Source organism: Lagopus leucura, unplaced genomic scaffold (assembly GCF_019238085.1).
Source record: "Lagopus leucura isolate 7727_CA_CO unplaced genomic scaffold, USGS_WTPT01 Super-Scaffold_100004, whole genome shotgun sequence".
NCBI classification, from domain to species: Eukaryota; Metazoa; Chordata; class Aves; order Galliformes; family Phasianidae; genus Lagopus; species Lagopus leucura.
This window is the reverse complement of record NW_024962264.1, coordinates 47,957,766-47,981,147: the sequence shown is the minus strand read 5'-3', so window position 1 is coordinate 47,981,147 and position 23,382 is coordinate 47,957,766. Positions and strand designations below refer to the sequence as shown.

The following is a 23,382-nucleotide window of genomic DNA, read 5'->3' as shown; positions in this document are numbered from 1 at the left end:
TTAAACACAATATATGTAGATCTCTCAGAAAGTAGTGCCTCCTGTGTATTTCCATGGAAACTGCAACAGATATGAAGAGCACAGTAACACTGATAGTGCAAATTCTCAGCTACAAAACACTATTTTTCAGTGCAGTCACCACCATTAGCTATGCATTTTTGCCAGTGATGGACAAGAACCTAAATGCTTTGCTTGTAAAAATCTGCTTCACCAGAGTTGACCCACTGTCACCACTGCTGAAATACAACACACACCACCTCACTGTGCTCACATCCACTGTTTACTCTCCATAACCATTCAGCAGGTGTCAACGAATATCAGTGGGTGCCATTTTCTCTGCATGGAGGAACTCAGTGATACCCCTTTATATCATACGTACTTCCACATCGGATCCCCTTTTGTCAGACTGCCCCTCTGCTGCCATCTGTCACACAGCAACAAAATGTAGTGGGATATTGGCAGGAAGGTTCAACCTCTACTTCCATAGCATCAAATTCCGCCTTTGATGTTGTGGGCCAACATAATAAAATAAGAGGTATTACTTTCAGAGCAACTGTTGTATGTTCTTTGATTAAACAAGTTATGAACAAATGCAAGAATTTCGTCAGTCATTAGCAAAATTAGTAACAAACTTGCCAACTGTAAAGAACATTTCCCAGCAATCGTCTCAACTTCTATAAAAGCCTATGAAGAGGTAGAAATTATTGATAAATGCTTTCTTTTTACCAGAAGGACACATGGCATTTGCTACTGAAGTCAGAGTTTACTAACAATCCTTTGTTGAAATACAAAAGAAAAAATGTGACTGTTTGTCGTTTGGGGGCTGGATTTTGTTTTGGTCTGCTTTTTTTTTTATTTGAGAAACAGGTAGGCCAGCTTCATCTTCCTTCTTAGTGTTCACAGTAGTGTTGTATTTTTGCAGTGTTGAAGATGAGCTGAGTACAGTTTGGTATTTCAGTGAGCAAGAATTTTAGACACGGAAGAAATGAGTTAATTACATCCTCTCAGAGAAGCATTGCTGTCACTCAGAGATTTGAGTAAGCGAGGTATTACCTGAATTGTCTCGGGGTCAGTGATACTTTATCTTCATAAATATCCCACCGGTTGTTGCTTGCTCTTTCGTTCTGTCTATAAACAGCCGAAAGAGCAGAAGTCAACCCAATGCTATGATTAGTTTGAAGGAGTTAAGGAGCTATGAGGGCTGTTCTGAAAGCAATGCTTTCTATTTTATTACGTTGCCCAGGCTGTTAGAGTGGTTCTACTGAAATTTAGAGGAAGCTACTCATAACCATGAGGACTGCGTGAGAAGGTGTAAATTCCCAAATCTGCCTAGAGTCAGCACCCACAGTATTAGACTAAGTTGGCTAGTTTCCAGGAGTGTTTGAGACCTCAAATGCTCTTTAGTCCTTACTCTATGGTTGATCATAGATTAATCACTTGCTTTTTTAAATACTATTACCCAATCTTTTGAGCCACTCAATCCTGATTAAAATTTACTTTCTAAAATACGATCTTAGAGAGCTGAAACTGCTCGGATTCCAGACTTTCACATATTTGTTTTTTTTTAAGAACTGCGAGTCATTGCAATCATGCTCAGTGTTTTCACAGTACTTCCATGAAAATTCTTTTGGTTAGTTTTATCTTCTGAAGAGTCATTCACATTGCTTATTTCATTATTTTTTCTGAAATTTAATGAGAAATGTTAGTAATCCAGCACTTAGGCATGCATGCAAACTATTATGTAAGCAAACTGAAGATAAAAAAACTTTGTAGATTGCTGTCAGTATTATCCTTTGCAGCTTCTAGTATGATTTATTCTACTGTATAGTGATATACAAGTATTGTTCATATGCTGTGTATAAATTTGTCCTTTACAACTATACAATATGTATTAGAGGAACAAAATTGTCATGCTCAGGTTAGGAAATAAATAAATGGTCACATAGCTCCATTCTTTTTTTTTTTTCTTTTCGGTGGGGATACATCCGTTGACTTTGTAAGCCCTATGTAGGGTCTGCAGGTGGAAGAGCTGATGAGCTGGAGCACAGTTCTGAGCCTGAACAAACTGCAGCATTCAGTCACAGCATCGTGTACTGTGTCCTGTGTATACTCCCTAACCATTAGGAAGGCCAGTGTAGAGGTTTTTGCCAAAGGCAAGGCTGGCCTTGAGATGATTTTGGGTAGTCGTGTGTAACATTTGCATTCTCCAGAAATCTGTATCTGCAGGAGAAGTTTGGAGATGTAAGCTGGCCTGAGGCTCTGCAGTGCTTTAAATCAGCAAAATTGCTGGCGATTTGTGTTGGCTCTGAAGCCAGTACAGCTGCTTTCATGGTCCGTGAAGCTTTGGATAATCTTGCAGGACTCTGCTGCTTCTGCTGTCTAAATACACCTCTCTCTGATCAACTAACTGTAGTCTAAGTCCCTCTGTTGAGTAAAGAAAAAAATGATGGTTGCCTTAAGTTTGCCCTTTTCCTTTATATGCTCTTATCAGCTCAGAAGTTGGAAGCTTGCTGTTTGTAAGATTCATGAGCATCACTGCTAGCCTTACTCACAACTGAAGTGTAAGCATGGTTTGGTTGTTTTCCTCTACAAACAAAAGGTCATCTTAAGTCTAGTTAGTGCGGAAGCTATGATATAATCTGAAATTATGGGAATGATTTATCAATGATAGCTGACTTTTTTCCCCTTTCTTTTCCCACCGCCAACACACATGACAAGCTATTTCTCTGCTCTCACCCCACAGCTCCAGTTCGTAGGACTTGGTGTAATATGTATTCCTTCTCCTACTCTTGTTACTTTTTGCATTCTTGGAGGAGAATTGAATGTAGCAGTACACCTAAAATGTACCTCCGGTGCGCTCACAATAAGTGAAACAACAGCAATATCTGTGCTGTTTGAGGAAATATCTTTTTCTGCTTTACATTCCACTGCCCAGAAGAACCAGAACCATTCTGAAAGAGCTGGGAGAAACCCTTGCAATTGGAAGACACTGTATTAAAGAAGAGTTTCTTTCTTTCCCTTTTGATTTTATACCCACAAACTTACAGAAATTCTTAAATACTGTATATTATTGTACTACTTTTTATTCTTCCTGAAAGCTTACCCTGCAAACTATTCTGCCATCCAAATGCAGTCCATGATTCCTGCTTTTCAAATAGAGCTTCAAAAGTACATTTGCATGGTCTCTGTAGACTTAATCAAAAGTAGTAATTTAGGTTGGCTGTTCTGCATACTTCACCTCAATTTGCAGTTACTCTAGCTTCATGAGCAGCTGTGTTGTTTCTCAAATTCCATCTAGGGAGGGCTTTACTAGAAGCTGAAAAGGGATGGTAAGTAAATTGTTGCCAAGCTATTGGGTAGCTCATCTTGACTTGAATGTTTACTGTAAAAAATCCAAAACTGGAGATAATCTATAATAATCAATAATCAGAGATGACTGTCAGTTATGGAAATGTTACCTGAACATCAAATGGATGTTTTCAAATCTGAGAAGGAAACAGCAGATAAATGGTGGTGGTACTCAATAATTTAGGCAATTAAAATACATATCAAAGTTCAGAGTAGGCGCTGACTTACTCAAGATCTTTTTGCACAGATATTTTGGTTCTCTGTAAAACGTACTAGAAAGAAACTGAATTATTTCCTCCTTCTTCCTTTCATTCTAGCCATCTGAAAGTGAAATTATTATTATTATTTTTTTTTTTTTCTAGCTGAAAGTGAAAATACTGTAGGCTTTCCAACTGGAATGTTGCGGAACTTCATTCAGCATAAAAAGTCAATTAGGAAAAAGAAATGTTATTTGGACTTGAGCAGTTTTTTTTTTTTTTAGTATTTGCAAGGAAACCCCAACCTGTACATTAAAGAAGTCCAGAATGTTTTATGTTATGTTGGCATGAAAATGCAAAGCTGTGAGTGGGGGGAAATGTGTGTCAGGTATCATGTAACAGCAGCAAAGAGATTTCTGATGTTTATCAAACCTTGAACACCCCAGATTATTAAAACATATTCCTTGGCAATAAAGAGTAGATGTTTAATTTGAAACGAGAAGAGGAATTTGTTGCTTTTTTTGCAGAGGTCATGAACTGAGCAGGAATGAGTCCTCCTTGGCGGTTTCACTATTTTGCTGTTTGCCTTCGGGAATAGAGATTTGGTCTGATCTTAACAACTACTGCCAGGCCTTCAGCTCCCACAGGCAGCTTTACTGTGTCTTTAGAGGCCCACCTACAGCAGCTGTAGTTAGATTTTGGGATGCAGAAGCCTCCCAACTGCTCTGACTGTGGAGTATCCTGAACCTTGCATAGCTGATTGCTGTCTTTGCTGAGAGGAGTCCGAGTGCTGGCCAACTCCTCCTGCTTGCTGGAGTTAAAGAGAAGATAGCTTTGTTTAACATATCAAGCAAAAGAGAACGTATCTTGTAAAGGAAAAGAACAAGAATGTGAAGTCATGCTAATAGTTGCTGCTATTAGAAAAGATGAATGGGGTGCTGCATTCATTCACCTTCAGAAGTTTCACGTCAAATTGTTCTATTTTAAGTACCTGTTTCTTATGTACCTTTGCAGTTTCAAAGCTTAAAAATATACTGTATGAAACTTCTGCCATTTTATGGCAATGGATTTCCAATGTTATATGCTCAGCTAGTTGAATACAGACAGATGCAGCAAAGCCTTCTCCACCAAGATGCACATACTTTTATAAAAATCCTGTATTTTCCAAGACTGTATGACTTGAATGAGATCTGCTTCTGTGCCTGAATAGGAAGACAGCACATAAATGACAAGGGTAGAGTATGTAACCACAGTATTATAGAATCATAGAACATCTTGAGTTGGTATGGTTGATTAGGTTCCCATGTTTCAGAATATTGTCAGGTTTAAATCTTCCTGTTGCTTCTTTCCAGTTACTCTTTTTGTCCCTGCTATCTGCTTTGATTATGGAGAGAGAAAAACTAAAAACAGTTTTTGTAGTGATGACAAGTTGAGAAGCATTTTTTCAGATGTGCTTTAAGTTACTTATGCTAATTCATTACTCAATGATGATAGATCTCGCTAGTCAAGTAATTAATCAGACACACCTTGTCAAGTGGAGAGGCTCATGATGCACAGATTTTTCCTAGTTTTCTTTTTCCACTAGCCCTACTGCATCTCAAATGACCTGTGACAAGCTGGATGTCATGGTTCAATGAAGTAGGCAACAGTCCTCTTCCTGGAAAATCAGGTTATTTTCTCCACAGTCAAAATATAGAGAGCAGGCATTGGATAACAGCGTCCTGAAATATCGAATGTGATAAAATGATCCCCTGTAACTTGGAATTTGGAGTCAGAGAAAGAGAGGTTGACTTTGTGAGAAAATACAGTATTTTTAATAGATCTACTAATACATTTAGGGAAAACATGGGGAAAAATTTAGTGCGTAAACTTGTTTCACATAACTAATCGTCATTACTACTGCAGTACAACATCTTAGCAGGAACCACATTTATAAATAGCTTTTGAGAAACATCTGTTGTGCTGTGGCTTAGCACACGATTGGCAGTCGGGAGAGGTAAAGGTTTGTTCAGCAGTATTTGACTGTAGTTGATTGCTGTCTGTAAAAAGATGTGTTTGTGTTGGAGGATAAGCTGTTAGCAGTGTTCCTTGAGATTACTCCCAGGGGTGAACTTTTTGGGTATGTAACTCAGGAGGTAATTCAACTTTATTCATCTATGAATTCCTTCTTTTCATACGCAGATTGATAAGCTTTCTTACTGTGATTTAATAGTTGTTATGATTTATAGCTCTAGTTTTAAAGTCAGCATATTTTAATTTAGTCAAAGTAGTTTGTTTGGGGATGACTGCCTTTGAGATCTTTGGAGCAGACTGACATTCTGAGTACTTTTCTTAACACTTCATTGTGTCCTGACATTAAATCACACAAATAAATCAAACATTGAAACCAGCATTTTCTTTATAGCTGTGAATTTCTTGCCCATTTTCTTGTAGAGCGCAGTCGTGAGAGAGCTGCCCCACGGGTGCACTGAGAACGGCAAATGTCCAGTTTCCCCAAGAAGTCGTTCAGAGAAAAGCAGTGTGTCACTAGGCTCATGAAACCTGTGCTTAGGTTAGCCATGTTCCCGACACACATAATGCAGTACCTGAATGTAAGACTGAAAATGAAGGTTGAATTTGTATTTCTGACTTTTTTCCCCCTCCTTCAGGTAGCACAAATATTGCCAGGAGGCTGGTAAGAAGGGATATGCACCACAGATGCTGAGCTTCGGTTTGCACGCTGCTGTTGTGATGTTTCTTTCATTCTCTTCTTTTTTGTATTTCTCTGGTCAACCCTCTCTGCAGTAAATTTTCTACTGATATACTCCATAGCCCAAAAACCAGAACAGAGCCTGGTAAATAACAGTCCTTTCAATCATAGTAGAAAGAACCAGGCTTTGGTTCTTTATGCTTTTATTTTCTTGGTGTTTTCCCTATCCTGGTATTTTTACCCATAAGACTCTAAATTTGCAAGCTGAATTCTCAGAATAAGCCTTGGCGTGCTTGGCTGCACTTCACTGCACAGGAGCTTGTTTTCAACCCTGTTTTTGGTGAGGTTTATTATCAAAAATGTGTAAGGTGGCTAACAGAAGTCATGAAAATGAGGCCCAAACACTTAAAAACTGAGCACTATGATCTGGTACTAAACAGCTATGGAGGGGGAGGGAAAGGAAATTTTGTCCACTTTCTTGGCCTTAGCATGGCTGTTACCATAAAGTATGGCATCAGATATGCACCTCTTCTCCAAGATAGGGTGGATGCTGACATGTGGCTATGATTTCATCAGCATCAGAGCCAGTGAGTAGTCTGAAAATGATTAGGGATTTTTTTTCTTGCCTGCCTGAACTCCAGTCTTCATTGCTGTAAACAAAGCCCTCTTACTCTGGGTGTATCTTGGGTCTGGCAAATCTGAAGAACTATGCATCATCTGATTGCTCTCTCCCCCCAAAGACTAGGGTGCTGACTGAGCTCCTATTTGTTTACATGCTTTATTTGTGCCCTTGGTATAATGACCTGATGCAGTGAGATATTTGAGGACCTGCTTAATCATTGAAGTCATAGGGCCTGTGCTCATACTGCGTGCTCCCCTCTGACTCCTATGTGGTTTGCTCTTGCCTCTTGAGTTGGAGGCTGCTCTTGCTCCTGTTCTTTCAAATGGACCCCCTTCTCTCACCCTCTTTTCCTCCCTGTTATATGTCCCCTTTCCTATCCATAGTTTCTTCCCTCCATATACATCATACCATACTGCTCATGTTGAAACTCTGCAGAAATAAGATATATGATGTGTTTCGGTCACCCTGTACCCAGCATGAGGTTTTCACTGCCTGCCCTGGACCTGCTGTGCCATTTTGTATTTTTGTGTTTGCCTTTCATTATGCATGGCTATTCCTTTTGGGGGATTTTGGTTACAAAATTTGGATGAGATGCATCCCCTGCTTGCTGACTGCCCAGAGAGGAGCAGGAGACGGCTTGGTGTTCGTTCTCTGCCAGGACAGTCCTCGCTGCCCATTGGCTGAGCCCTCAGAGCTGCTGCTGGTCAGGCTTTCTTGCTGCTGCTTCTCCAGGCACGCTTGGCTCTTTTCTCTGCTACTTCTCCAGCCCCACCTTCAGAACAGTGCAACCTCATCTTTGACCACTGTGTTATTCTTGTCGTTTTAATCTAATCATCACAGGGCCTATTTTTTTCACATAGAGGCTCACATGGTTCCAAGCCTGGCAGTCATTTTCTCCTTTGCCCTTCTGCTGTTTTCTCTTTGTCTGGGTGCTGGGGAGTGCTGCTCTCAGGAAGGAGAGGAGCCAGCTCCTTCTTGTCCTGCCTGCATTTCTTAGTATTTCTGTTGGAGCATTTGAGACACGAACAGAGGTGGGTGGAGGTTTTGTAGTGCTCACAAATGGCAGCTGTTCAGCCCGGGCTCATGGCTGTTGCTGCTGCAGGTCAGGAGGCATGGAGCAGGGCTGGTGAGTTCTGCTTTCCCTCCCTGCTCCCAAGGTCACCTCTCTCCTTTTTTCCTCATGTTGTGTTTGATCATGGCTAAGTGAGGCTGGGATCCTTTGCAGGAGTCGGGGGTTACCCCCCCTTAATGCCCCAATAGGGTTTGCCTTCAGGTCTGCTCTGCTGCAGTCTTTTATCTTTTATCTAGGTTCCTAAATGGATGTGTCCTGGCTGTGATCAAGTTGCTTCAATCTACTGATTTGGAATCTATCACAGAAAAAAGTGTTTGGTGAAAGTGTTGTTTTACTGTATGCACAGTGTACATCCATACTCCGTATACAATAAAATATATTCAGGGGAGTTGGACTAGATAATCTGTAATGGTCCCTTCCAACTCAAATGATTCTGTGATTCTATATATATGAAAAATTCCTGTTTTTTCTTGTAAAAGTTCCTGCTGGGTGGATGTGGATCAAGTGTTTGTATGTTTAGTTTCAGCCCGTGAATCTGTCAAGATCCGTCACTTTTACATAAACAAATGATCGTCATTAATTATTTATATAAAATGGAGACATGAGGGAATGAGGAAGAAACGCTGAGAGTAAACACGAGGCTCTTAGGAGCCTGAATTTGAAATTGCTCAGAAAAGCAGTTTGGAGATGGATATTTTTAGAAATCTGCAATTTATTTTGGAGCAGAGAAAATTTCAACATTCCAGGGATGAAGAAGGCCACCTGTTTGGCAGCAGCTGTCCCACTGAGCCGGGCAGTGCTGCTGGCAGCTAATCATATCTCCAGCACTCAGATGTGGTGTGCATGTGGCGTTTCAGCCAGTGCTCTGTGCAGACATATTGCTCGGTTTTCTTTTGTTTGCCCTGCATTTATCTGTGCATCTCATCTGGGCTGTGTTGTGGTGCATCTGACAAATGATCATTCCACAGCAGTAAGCTGCAGTTCTGGTTTGCAGTGTGGATACAGCAAGAATACATAGTATACTATTGTGACAGATGAAAGCCATGGAAGTGGGCCAAATTCAAGCAGTTTTCCATTGCATCTGATCAGCAGATCCTATGGAGGGAATTTGCCTGCTGTGAATATTTGATTCTCACTAGCTCAAACTATCTTGTGTGCTGGCAGTGCTACTGTGTGAATTTGTGGTGGCTTTCCAGGGTGTCTGTCCTACACAGCTGCCAATTTCTGCTCGTTTTTATAGGGTTTAGGATTCGTGCTCTACTTTGTGTGTTAGGAAAATTACCTAATGCAGTATAATGATCGTGTCCCTTCACACCAACACAGCACTGAGGTTATCCATCTTTTAAAGAACAGCACAAACAAAATGGCAGGTGTTATAATCTCCCTCCTTCCAGCATCATGGAAGTGCAGTCCCTCTGCCTTCAATCCTGCATGTGTTATCTGCAATTGGTTGTTCTCTGTTCTGACACTGAGGGCAGCAAAAAATTGATAACTCTTGCATTTCCAGTACTTATAAGTAAGTGACACTGCATGAAGTGCTGACCTCATCATGACTGTCAGGACTCTGCTTAGGCAAGCACAAAGCATTTGGTTTTTATTGTCAGTGTATCCTCTGCTTGTGTCCTTTATCTGTCACCACACTGAAGCATTTCTCTTCTGTAATCAGCCTGTTTGTGCTTGAGGTAATTTCATAGATAAAAGCTACTTTTCTGCTTTAAAATCTTGTGCGATTAATGGAAGAAACTTAGGCTTTAAGCTCGCTTTTCCACTTGGTGTACAAGTACAAAACCAGAAGAAGGTGATATAAGGGAGTCTCTGAACAGTGTCATGAACCCAAATTACACAAAGCCAGAGGCAGCTGCAGGTCCCCAGGGCACATAGTGCGTGATGTGCTGACCAAGTGACTGATGCTTCATCTGCTCCATCTCTGTTACTGCAGCCAGGAACCACTGAGAGGAAGGCACTGACACCTTCCTTTAGTGTATTGAGAGAATCATGTGGTACTGCCTTGTAGGAGGGAATTCGTTTTGGTCACGTTGCCCCTTGGGGCAGTGAGTGTTGCTTCCTGAGCCCACTGTAAAGGATACAGCCCTGCTAACTGAGGCATGCCAGATGACTGCAATTCTTGCCTCAGCTCTGCGACCTGTTTGCACGCCTTGTTTAACTTTGCCAAGTTGTAGGGAGCTGGACACGCACACTAGATGTGTGTTTTCAGTCCTTTATTTAAGGTAAGAGTGTTTTAGATGCACTGCTACTTGTGTATGCAGCACCCTTTTCCTTTTTCAGCAACAAAGAGGTGCTACTTTATAAGGGACTACAAAAAATGTGTGGTTAGAGCTCACAGATACGGAGCTGTAATTTCTCTCAAAAGATGTAAGCAGAATTTTCTGAGAACTGAAGAAACCAGGACTTGGCCAGTGAATTGTGTGCTAATCCAAAAAGAAAAGCCTTCCTAGGAGCTAAGTGTTAGTGGTAAGACTCCTTTCACTCTTCAGTGGTTTAGGAGTGTTGTTCTCCAGCATCTCAATGTAAATACAAAATACAGGTTTCAACTGTACTGAAGCAAGCCAGGAAATGTTTAGTTTTGCAGTGTTGTGAGGTACATTTTGACTTGGGGACAGGCAAGCTTGACCTGAATATCTGTCACCTGTAAGCAATTTTTGTTGTCACTGTTTAATCCTTGGAAATAAATTGCCAATTTTAGAATCACTAACAAAAACTCTGAAACTGTTAACAGAAGCAAAAACTTCTTTCAGTGCTCACTGATCACATCTTGTTGACATCCATGGTTATTCATGCCAGAATAAAACACCAACTGTGTAAGGAACTGTTTGTGTGATGGTGCTAGTGACTGTTGGCAAATGTTTTTATGATGACCATCAGAATGTAAGCATGTACAAGAACAGGCGTAGGGTTATGATACTGTTTTGTTGTGTTTGGGGGTTTTTTTGAGAAGTGGACATTTGTTCATCAGCAGCAGGACTGTGTGTCCAAGCTAAAGGGCTGCCAAATGACTGATACTTTTGCTACTGCTTATCATAACTTGGATATGAACTTCTGGCATAAAAATGGTAACAATTAGTTACCCCTGGAGTTTCCCCTCCCTTGATTGTTTTCTAAACCTATTGGGTTACTGTACTGTGTGTGTCCTGTATATTTTTGTTAGGAAATGTTGTTGGCAACTTTTGTTTTAAAGGCTTTTGCATTTTATTAGTTTTACACATTGCTCCACCCACCACTTGGAACTGACCAGAACTGCCCGCCTTCAAAGGCTAAACACAAGAGTTATTCATGTTGCAGTTGGAAATACTGTGGAAAAATTATAATGCAAACAGCAAGCCAGATGGAGAATTTTACAAGCATCTTTTCATGTCATGAATGATGCTGTCTCTCAAGGTTATGGGCTTTCTGCTCTCTCAACTGCTATTTCTTTCCCTCTGGCTTTGTTCCAGAGCTGTTAAGTTTCAGCCAGGGAAGAAAGAGAGATTTGGACTCCTCTAAATTTCTAAGTCCTTATTTCTGTGTGGGGTGGCTGGTGACAGCAAGCTTTGTGTGTGAGAGTGCTGGCATGCAGAATCCCCGCGATTAGCATGCTGATGGCTGCTCCCTGCCAGGCTGTGTCAGGGGCACACAGACAAAGCCTTCCACCCAGCATAGGGAGGGCTTTGGTCTCCTGCTGAATACACTGAGAGCTACCCGGTATCTTCTGGCCTTTCCTTCCTCATTTCTATGGAAGTGGAATTCTCTGTTGTTCAGGTGTCACCACGCACATGGTGCTCCTCCTCTCAGTCCATAGGGCAGGATGCCTCCAATTGGAATTTCTACATGAGAGGCCTTAAAGGATGCCAAGCTGTGTGTTGAGGCTTCACTTGTCTGCCCATCTATCATTGCATCTGCTGATTGAGCAGCACATATATCTAATAATTTGTTCTCTTGATCTTCAGCACTTATCTTGCATATAAAAGCTTCACTGGTTCTATAAAAGGGTGGTATTGTACATCATATGTGTAAGTATAAAATATATAGTAGACATATGTGCACACAAGCAGATTTGATCGCCTCCACACAAACCCATCTGTTATCAGCCCTCTTTGGTTTCAAAATGATTTGTATCAGGTCGAGCTTACTCTAACAGTGTAACTCCTCTATGAACAGTACTGCAAAGGGAGGGGTTACTTCTGCTAACAGGCGGTGGCTGTCTGAAGTGTAGCTTCAAGCATCTATTTGTGGAGAGACCACCTACCTCTGTTTCCAGTGAGTGATTAAGCTCAGAGGGGCAAGTGGGCAGTTGTGTGTAATGGGAGTAACTGGTTTGAGTTTGTATTGACATACAACACATTTTATGAACTGTTTGCTTAAGTGGTGGATGTTCCACATCTGCCTTAATCACTTGTTTTAGAAATCCATTTGTTTCTTTTCTGGCTTGTAACACACTGAAATTCTGCTGACAGCCTACAGCAGTAGGTGAGGAAATTAGGAGGGCCTTTTTGTTTAAAGAAATTGCCAACATCTGGGTTTGGAAAGAGAAAACAAATTTGTTGCAGTTATATTTGGGGGGGAAAAAAAAAAAGTTTTATTTAATACTTGTCTGGTTTTCAAACATAACCTATACGGACTTCCTAAGTTACGTAACTGGCAATGGCTTTGCTTTTTCACCTAGCTAACAATGTGACTCTTAGAGAGCTGTTACTAAATTCGGGAGATGTTGGTTTAATAAGATGACCTTTGCAACTGAAGAAAAGTTAAAACTGTTTTTGTGTGTGTGTGCCTCATTTCAGGATAATATCATCTTATTCTTAAGAGGCTGCAAAGAGCTGGGACTTAAGGAATCTCAGCTGTTTGATCCTGGTGACCTGCAGGACACCTCAAACAGAGTAGCTGTCAAGTAAGTACAACAGCAGTTTGTGATTAGCCTGTTATAACCTCACATGCATGCAGTTAGATGGTAAATACTTGAGAACGGGCAAAGAGGATATGGAACTGTCATTTGCATAAAGCAAATAGGAAGCTGAGGTTTTTGAAACCTTCAGCACTGGGAATAATACATTGTTCTCTTCAGCAGCCTTTCTTTAAAGGTTATTATTTTTTTTCCCAGAGAAAGCAGCCACAGCCCTTTTAAAATACTGGTTTAATTTAAACAATAAGATTGTATGGGACTTAAGTGGTTTCCTGAGTCTAAATTGATGGCATTTTTTTGTCTATCCAACTAACAAACTATGTAAGCTGGGGGGAAAAAAAAATCACTGCTCTGTTGTTGCATAACTGTTTTGAAGATGCCTTATAGGACATTTATGGGCCTCTCAGACTCTACAAGATGCAGACAGTGAGAATGGTTTGTTTATTTTCTATCAAGAACAGTAAGTTGTGACACAGTATTAGCGCTGAGGACTTCTGTCTAACCTGTATGAATTGAAAATACCCTGATTCAGATAATTCTTGCCAAAGCCACACACCTTCTACCACATCGATTACCACATACATGCTAAGGGGTTCTCCTTCTTAATAACTAATTCAGTTAGTTCAGTTTAGCAATGGTTTGTACACTCTTTGTGAGATGCTTGTATTTTCAACATTTGATTTATGAAGTGATGTAAAAGACAGATGTGAAACTGGCACAGAAGGAATTACTGGTCTTGCTGAAGGTAGCACAGAACAGTCTTTAGTCCTAGTCTGTATGGCCATAGATTGAGGCCTTAAACAGAAAATGTTCCTTTCAGGGAAGATTTTGTTATCATGTTGGAACAGAAGAAATCAAATTGTATTTTTTACTAGTTCATTCTAATGGCAGTCAAACTGCTCAGCCCCAAAAACAAAAGCACCCAACACTGCTTCACAGAATTAACAAGATACATACTTGTTATCTAGGTGTTTTCGCAACATTTTTAGATCTGTCATGTAATATAAAAAAGTTATTGCTCTATAGACAGGGAAATACTGCGGAGTTGATTGAATAATCTTACTTCATTTGGTCAAAGTGATTGCTAATGAAATCCTGGTCAGACATATTCATTTTAGAAAAGTGTATGGAAACAATTTACTAAATCTCAGCAGCATTCTAGTTTTTTCCCCTCTGGCATTGAAAGCTGGGCAAGTTTTCATGGTGTTCAAGTACTGTCTGGGAAAATTCAAAGGTTCTGAAAATCACATTGGCCTCTTTCTTTACTTTGAGGAACAGCCTCCTACTTTTTGTTTGCTTCCAAGTTTCTGGCTCTGGTATATGCCGTTGAGAGAGGACCATGTAATGAGTCTGCAGCGAGCTTTCCCAGCCTTGTTCTAAATCTGGTGACACTGCCATGTTCTTCATGACATCCTGTGAAATATTGACAGTGAGTGGCTGCAGAGAGTTGCAAAATAGTCCCTAATCTCCAGACAGAACCATAGATAAATGGTCCTTATAAGAAGCTGCATCTTTAGGAGTTGAGGATAGCAGAGCATCTGGTAGCAGCTCCAGTGAGACCTACCCAGCACGTAAACCTTTTCCACCAGGAATAAGAAACTGTAGAGTTGCCTCATCCCACAGCTGACTGCGATGCTCAAGTGATGTGAAGTGGCTCACTGGCATGGATATCTTTCCCTCGTCAACTCTTCAGAGAAAGCAGCTGTGGAAATGAGCCAAATGTTTTCCCAGGACTGTCCAAGTTCACACTGAGTAGCTGAGTGAGGTGTACAAGCCAAGTCCATGACTGTTGCAAAGAAATATGTTCAAGACTGTCTTCATCTAGCTAGATCTCAAAGTAGGAAGGTGATTTTTTTCCCCTCTTTGAAGACTTTTGGGTTATTTTTGTTAAACACAGTAAAAATTGTATTATTGCACATGATTAATGTAATGATGATTTTTAACTTTTTTCATATAGGTGCTAATTGAAGTACGTGTTAGATATATTTTTTTTGGATCATTCAACTTATAAAGGTTATGAGCTAATGCTGCAAAGAATTTCATCCTGATTTGTTAAACAAGACTTTTTTCCACTATTTTATTTTAAAAAGTAGGGCTGTTTTATATTTCTTACCATATATGTATCCATTGATAAAATTTTGGCTTAAAAAAAGTTATCAAAAACTCTTGGTTTTAGTTTTGCCTATATTTAGGCTTTTGTTATTCTCGCAGATTTAAGTTAAGTATTTTTGTTTTTTGTCAGGTAACATTTAATGCTGGGGTGGATCATATTATATAGAAGGCAACTGACAATTCTATTACATAATAATAAGGAAAAAATCTGTGCTAAATCAGAAATATTCTTTTTTCAGCACTTAAATGCGGTACACGTTTTCTTTCTTCCTTTTTTCTAGTAGTATCTGCTGAATTTTGAATTATTTCTTATGGTTATGCAAACTTTCTGCTTTATTGTTTCTCAAACTTCCATTCTTTTTGATGAAAACTGGTGCCCAGTCTGAGTTCTAGAGTGTACATTCAAAACATAGAATGTACTTTACACAGCAGGTTCTGTTGTAAAGGTTCTGTCTGTGGCAAGATCTTTATTGCTTCATCTACCTGCTTTGTTCTTTGTATCCTCAGAAACACCTGCTGTATTTCATTGATTTCCTTGGAGTCATATGCATGTTCAGTTGCTTTCAGAATCTATACGAGTTGTGTGATTTATCACTGAGCAAAATCTAACTTCTGGATAACTGCAAAGTTGTTTTTAGCAGTGGGGACTTTGGTCTTTTTTGAATGAATCAACAACACAGTTTAAAAGAAATATTTTTGGCACTGCCCTACTTCACTGTGGGATTGTTACAAACACATTTTCTTTTTGTACTTCCAGAAGTATCATTTAATGATTGAAATAATGGTGACAAAATACTCCCACGTTATGAATACATGAATGTGTGAACAACATCTTCTTAGCTTTCATGTCTTTCTAGCTAGCAGAAGCATTCTGCAGACTTTTATTGGGGAAAACATGATCTGCTGCATACATGCTCTTGAAAAATGGGTCTGCATTCTGATTTTTTTTCTTTTTTTCTTTTTTTTTTTTTCTGTGTGTGTGTGTGCATGTGCAACCAGGAACATTGACTGTAGTAGGAAGCTGAAAAATGTAAGTATGTGACTTGGAGTATTTTTTTGTTGGGTATATTTGACTTCTGCTAGATTTTCTGTGTCAGAAAAAACAAGTATAGTTGAGTATTTCTGATATGTCCTCCTGCGTACAAATCTTAACTGGGTTGTACTGGAAACTTAGGTAGAGCTGCTATGGCAGAGCAGCCATCTTTGGTTAGATAAGGAAGCAAACTATCTGACCTCTGTGCTGTCCATTGTGGCTTTCACCAGAATGGTCTGATTCAGTCGTGAGGCTACGTCCTTGCAGCATTACCTGAATAAAAAGAAATTTGTGCAAAATATTTTAAATGAAGCAAAGTGGTCATTAGATCTGCACACCAGTCTTTACTAGCTTTCCCATTCTTCCAAATTAATATTTTCCCAGAAAGGCTAATTCCACCAAACTTTATTGTTGATTTGAACTAATGGTAATGATAATAGATTCTGTAATTATTAAGTAGAAAAGAAAATGGCTAAACTTTGTTAGAGTCAGAGTTAGTTATTCTTCCAAAGCTTAACAAGCTTTCTCTTCTTTATAGGCACAGAAACTGCTATAAATTCAATTTTATATTTAGCTCATATCCCTATAGACTGCTAAGAAATGCCAAGGCCTTTTTCTAATAACTTTTCAAGCCAGTAATCATGACTGCAGGTAAAAGAAGAAGAAAAACAAAAGAAGAACAGTAGTCTTTCCCACCAATATTTAAGTAGTATCTTCTGCATCTAACACACCAAGTTATAGGAGAAGAGTTTAGCTTTGCCATTTTAGCACCCTTATGGGCACTGGCTGTATGTATTTGTATAGATGTATCGTTTTAAAGGTAAAGTTCCAAAAGTGTCCTCTACAGTGTGTTTGTAGACAGCATATACTTTCAGTGTATATTTTCCAGGTGCATATAAATTAAATGCAGTCTCGGCTGGCAGCCAATCAGAATTGCTCACAAATATGACATTATTTGGGGGGAAAAAGCCACAGATAAGAACAGAAGAGAAAGAGTGATCAAATGCTAGCAGAAAGAAATAGAAATACCACAACTTTCACCAGAGTACTGAGCAGCCAAATGAACTGGACAGCTTCCTCGTTGCTAGGAATATGAGGTTTGCAAGTGTTTTCACTTGAGAACACATACTATAAGAGATATTACATAAATTTGTTGTTCTATGTTGAATAGTGTTTGTTGAATGAAAACAGTTCAAATTTTTTTTCCCCTCAAAAGACTAAAAAAAAAAAAAACCATGTTGGCAAAACTACCTCATTTTCCTCGTGACGGTAGTGTCACCATGTATGCACTTCTTAAAATGAGAAGAAAAAAAAAAACAACTTTGAACTGTATTAAAAATTAAAAATTTATTATTAAAAAATTTATTCTGCAATTTCATGGTATGTGTATTGTTTATACAGTGTACCATGGCTGTGTTTTCCAACGGGCAATTTGCATGATACGCAGTGCTGTCTAGCAGGGCCTCAGCTGCAGCACTGTGTGGGACTTTGAACATCACATTTGAATGAGAAATGGGGACGTTAGAGAAAGTTGGATGAAAAAAGGGCAATCAGAAGTCTAGTAAATGTGACTGAGGAGGAAGTACTGAAGGAATTTGGTTGCATGTTTTAGGGAAGAACAGTACCTGTCACTGCATCCCCTCAGGTTGTCTTACATCCCTTTCATACCATGTTTTGTAGTATACATTATACAGACCTGTCAGTACTTAAAATACTGTATTTCAGTTTATTCAGTTTTTGGAAGATTACTAATAGCAATTGTTACAGACAATTATAGTTTAGTATTGGTTGCACCAGCTTTCCACGCTGAAATATTTCCTGTTTATTCTGCAGTTAAATGCTTTGCCATGCTATGGAATAGGCAAAAATAATGAGCATTATATGAGAAAATGCTGTAAGTTCTGAGGTGTTAGACATTTTTAACCAATCCGGAACACTGACCTGAAGTAATTTTGATGAGCAGTTTCCAGTTCAAATTGCTGTTTCACAGGTTCTGTTAAAGATATTGCTGCCTGATAACTGCGGACACATGTGGGTCCATAGAACTGTTTGCTTTCCTTGCATGACATAAACGTCACTGCTTTTGGAGGTGCTGAGTTTGACCATCCTAGGCACCTTAATTTCTTCTTCCCTAAAACAATCACTGCACTGATCTGATGCACTGATGTTCAGTTCAGATCGGATTTCTTTTGCTGCCTAAAGGAGAGAGGGTACATAAACATTTGAAAGTGCAATTCTTGGCATTTCTTCTCTGCTGGTTTTGAAGTGACTCTTGTTTTATGGATAGAAATAAAGTCAGAACTTGAATGAAACCATGAACTCTTTCCCATTTGGTGTATTAGAAACAATCAGATGTTCATGGCCTTTGATTAATCTTGCACTGAGCATTTCTTAAGCTAGCAGAATACTGGAAGTAAATGTTCCCATACCATCCGGTAAAGTACATTAAGATGATTAAAAATTGAACTACCTTTTATTTCCTTGAAATGGGTAGAAATACATTTCAGATGTTCTATTTATTCCATTAGTTGTAAGTGTTTCAATTAACAACCACTAGTACAGGTACTCTTTAGGTGTTTGGTTTTTTCCTGTTGCATGTACAAATAGGCATATTTGCAAATGTCTTTTCTGGACAGTTTCAAATTTCTTGCCTGGTTTTTCTATTCAGATTTATTTTTGCTGTTTACTTTCCAGGCAGACATGACAGGACCATTTTTTATAAGAAATACCAGGAATGTAATGTATTAAGTTACATCTTATGCTGGCCTGATTAAATTTGCATAGTTGCCTGATGTGTTTATGCCTAACCTTCGACAGGTTCTTCCCTTTTAACTGAGATTTATAACAAAGTCTTGTGCTACTGGACAGTTTAGAATAAATGAGAAATGCTTAAGGGAAGTAAATTAAGCTAAGTAACTGTGAAGATGGCTTCAATTAATTCTTATTAACTTCTACAGGTATTAGTCACCATTTATTGGCTAGGAAAAGCAGCAAACAGCTGCACATCATATAGTGGATCAACCCTGAACCTGAAGGAGTTTGAAGGTTTACTGGCACAAATGAGAAAGGTATCTATCTTTTTGTTATGTTTTGGGAATAAAAATTTAGTTCAAATGATTACTCCCATAAATAACATGTTTGTTGCTAAACGTAAGAGAAGTGGTGGATTTGAGTACAAATTACTTGTAAACCCCCACCTCCTTTGAAAATGTTTCTGACTGTACCAAGCCATAAACATGACTTTCTTTGGCAGCCAGCTTTGTGGTGATATTAATGATGCAGCAGTTGATGTGGAACAGGGCTTGAGAATTGTCATCTGGCTCTGTCATCTTCATTTCCACAGTTTTTGGTTTGAATTATTTTCATTTATGACATAGAGCTTTAGCTAGAAGAGCTGAGACTCAAAAGTAGGCTGGTGGGACTATGGAGAGAAGAGATTTATTTTCTTTAAAACATTCATTCTCAGACAGCTCTTTCTTTTTTAAGTTGTAACATAAAGCATCAAACCAAAGTATCTAAATAAAGCTGAAGGGTAGAAGGAAGAAATTATGCTTTACAAAGGGCATGGTTATGGTGAACCTGTGTTTTGGCAGACCCTAAATTCTGACTGAAAACATATTTGGTGGCTTATGATGAGCTGAGCTCTGTTGGAAAAGAAAAGTTGCTGTTGCTGTAGAGTGATCTGGGAACTTATGGCTGAGCCCTACAGCATGCCTGCAGCCTCGCTATGGGATACAGCCTCAGCAGTGGTTAGCATTGGCATCCATTTATGCATTTTCTGGGATTGGAAGCAGCAAGCAGCAGACAGCTGGTCCTGATGTTACATATGTTGGACATACAGCTCGTGAAGTAGTGTGCAGGTACCTTCTCTGGTCCTCAGAGAGCTTTCTGCCTGCCACTTCCTTCCCATCCCACAGGTTTGGGGACCATGGGAGACTATTTTCACATTGTCATCACCAAACTCTGAACTCCTGCATCTGCACCAGCTGCAGATCCTTGCTCTTGGACTTCAGAGGGCTGGCACTGGGCTGCCCCTGGACAGGAAGAGATATTTGGCTGATTGATATCAGTTTTTACATTTTCTACATTCTAGTGTCAGGAGGCTCTCAGATTGATAATGTCTCTGTTTGTGAGCACAGAGCAATGTGAAGGAAAAGAAACATTTCTCTTTCTCTGTACGGGTTTGTTTTGGTCTTCATTTGAAAGGGCCTTCACTAATCACTCAAGACTTCGCAATACATGAGCAGTACAACTGAGACTAAGCACAAAAGAAATTGAGCTAACACTTGAGTTGTTTTCTGCTCAGTGCAGGAAGGAGCAGTCCCCACTCCAAAGTTTGTAATCTGGAAGGCAAAACAAAGATAACCATCAAAGCTAAGGCAGAAAAAATGTGCAGGTTGATGGAGTGTTAGTGGAGCGTGGTGCTACAGTTTATCTTTTAATATTTAATCGACAACATGAGGCTCCTTTTTTTCCATGTCATTTTTACTCATCTAACAAATCATCTGAAGGGGCATTTGGTGGGACAAAGGCACAGGACTCCAGAGGAAGAGATCTCAGCAGAGCTCACAGCAGAGTGCCTGGCAAGCAGGGCAGAGCCTGCAGGTTGAAGACAAAGCAAGAGACTGGGACTTGATTTGTTGCAGATGTTGGAACTGGGAGCAGAGCAGAGATCTCATAAAAGCTGAAAGCTACATACTCGTGTAATGTAAAAACAGAGCATTTCACCATCCTGAAAAGTCTGTTCAGCTGGTGCTGGTAATGAGGGTCACTGGCAACTCATATTGAGTTCTGCTCCTGTTCCCCTGCGGTACTCCGTATCAGCTGTCGTGGCCTTTTCTCTTTCTAAATTTGAAGAGGATTTGGTTGTAAAATAGAACATGTTAATCATGCTGTGTAACACTCTGATGTTCTTTATAGCTGAGCTTGAGTGCTGAAAAGACACTTTATCACATTCTCTACAGGCAATTTTTTGCACGGAATTTAATAATTAAATCTACCATAAATTCAGTCTGGTTTGGTTCTTCCACTATAAATCCCCTCTGCTCTCCTTTTTAAATAAGGAAATCAAAAGACAGCTAGATGTAAGTTGTCTTGGATTAATCTTTTTCTACTTCCCATCCTGAAAAGACTATTCATTTCTAATTTTATTTGTACTGCTCTGTTTTTAATTTCATTAACTATTTGGATATGTGTCTCTGTTAGTTTTAAACTGGAGATTCCCAATCACAAAACATTCATAGCTTCTGATTATATTTGGGGGGTGGAATTTCCTGCAGAAATGCATCCTCTATTGCACAGCCACCCTTCTGCTACTGCAAAATGGCATGCTATACCGTTGCCATAGTATGGTGACATACTATGTTTTTAATTCGATAAGGTGAAAAGCAATGAGCTGTTCTGAGCTATCAGTCCTGCAGATAACCACTTTCTTTTTCCCATTGACAACATCTGGGAGATGACGTTCGTTCAGGGCAGGACAAGCACCCATTTGTGAGACAGCATTTGGCTGGGAGGGATGTTTGCCAAGGGAAAGGCATAAAGGACGTGTTTGCAGAAGTCTAGGATACCATCGTGGTGCCTGCCTCCTAATTCCTGGTGAGCTGCATGCGGAATTAACATAAACAGGCTTTTGAAAGAAAGGCCTGCAGAACTCATTAGTTCACAATTGGACTGTTTTCAAACTCTGGAAGATAGCAAGCACAGGACGGGGCTTTTTTTGCCTGAGTTTAAGTCCTGTGGCTGCTGAGCATTTCTGTGTCACTCAGATACAGTATTTCAGGAAAATGGAAGTGTGCCTGAGGACTGAGAATAGCTGATTGGTATGAAGAGCCGAGGGGATTTAGGGAATTTGGATTTTAAAAGGATTTTGGATCATGTCACAAACAGGGTTTGATAGGATTTCTAGTTTTGTTCTTGGGTCTGTGTAACCCATGCAGATTTCTAGGAGACAAATCTTTGTTGTCTGGCATTTCTGGCAGTACTTTAACCCATGTGCTAGGCAGGAGTGGGGAAGGAAATGACATAGGGTTCAATTACTACTTTGTTAGATATGTTTTTATTTTAGAACATATTTTAATTTTGTTTGCAATGAGGTTACTCACTGATGTTATCACAGGTTAGCTTGGTCTTAGGTGTCTGCTGCTGTCCTTAACATGGTATTTTGGCAGCATAATAGTGATAATAGGCATTCATTGAGCCTTCTTCCTGAGAAGTCTGCAGGATGGTGAGTCTGCTTTCTGCAGTCCTCGAGCCTCCTGTTTGTGTGTTCCTGCAGTGCTCTCCTCCTGTAGTCACTTCTCCAGCAAATATGCTTTGTCACAGGGGTGCCAGAGCACATGGGGATGTTTGAGGCTGATCTCGTCATTGGCTGTGCCAATGATGGGTAATGCCCAGGCAGTCAGGGCTGGTGGGAGCTGAACTGAACGTAGCTTTTGTGCTCCAGTGAGTGGTGACCAGGGGGTGCTTCTTAATTAGGAATTAATATTCAAGTGCTTCTGGAAGGAAAAAGAGAAACAACAAAAAAAGCACATTCCAACCTCCTTGGGTCACAAAATGTCAGTCTGATAATGGCACCCACATTTTTGACTTTGCTTACTGTCGAGGGAAAAAAAACAACAGGTTTATCATTGAATAAAAGTTATTTTTGTTTTTCTCCGCCCGTGCTATTGTAATTAATGTTAAGACACTCTCTAAAACAAGGGATTTATTATAATACAGGAGTGAGGATGGCTTCTATTGACCTTTTCCCTCTGCTGGAGTTTCAATGTTTTAGTATGTGCTGCTTGCACTGGAAAGAATTTATAATCACAGGGCTGTCAAAGACAACCATTGTTCTCACTGCTCTGAACATGTGGGTCAGCTACAAGCGCTTTCATATCCCCCAGAGCCAGGAGCTGGCAAAGAGTAAAGAGCACAACTGAATTCTTCTGAGGCATCAGGAAAAGCATTTTGCATATTTTTCATTGCTGATTGCTTCAGAAAGACATCCCTCTTTCATAACAGGAATTTCTCTTCAAGGTAGAGGGAGGCTGGGGCACACTGCTTCATTATTTTGCTGAGCTGAAGCAGCAACAACAAATGCTGTCTGCTGGTGTCCCAGCCAGATACAATAGATAGCCAAGGGGAGGGGGAATCCTTTGCAAAGCAACAGACTTAAACCTGATGCAGGCATGATGTTAGAATTGTAGTACTTTTGTTGCTGCTATGGACTATGAACGACAAGTCACATTTCAGGTTTCTCTTGGTTTTGATCACTTTATTGACTTGGTTGTTGCAACTTTTTCACAGCTTATAGATCTAATCTAATATGCATACTTGGCTGTTAATTAGCATAAAATTGGGTTTATTGCAAGCTTGCACTTCTGTTTTGAAGGGGAAAGGGGACAGAAAGCAAGGAAATCTTTTTCAGG

At 39.8% G+C, this 23,382-nt stretch overlaps 1 protein-coding gene across 11 annotated transcripts in view; it reads left to right on the top strand.

The window, feature by feature from the left end:
• LIMCH1 (LIM and calponin homology domains 1) overlaps nt 1-23,382 on the top strand; it is a 165,746-nt gene that overhangs the window by 84,173 nt on the left and 58,191 nt on the right. For all 11 annotated transcript variants that reach the window (XM_042871926.1, XM_042871922.1, XM_042871921.1 and 8 more), the window contains 3 exons: nt 12,707-12,813; nt 15,937-15,967; nt 18,928-19,038. In XM_042871926.1, coding sequence (XP_042727860.1) covers nt 12,707-12,813; nt 15,937-15,967; nt 18,928-19,038 — 249 coding nt within the window. The remainder of the gene's footprint in view (nt 1-12,706; nt 12,814-15,936; nt 15,968-18,927; nt 19,039-23,382) is intronic.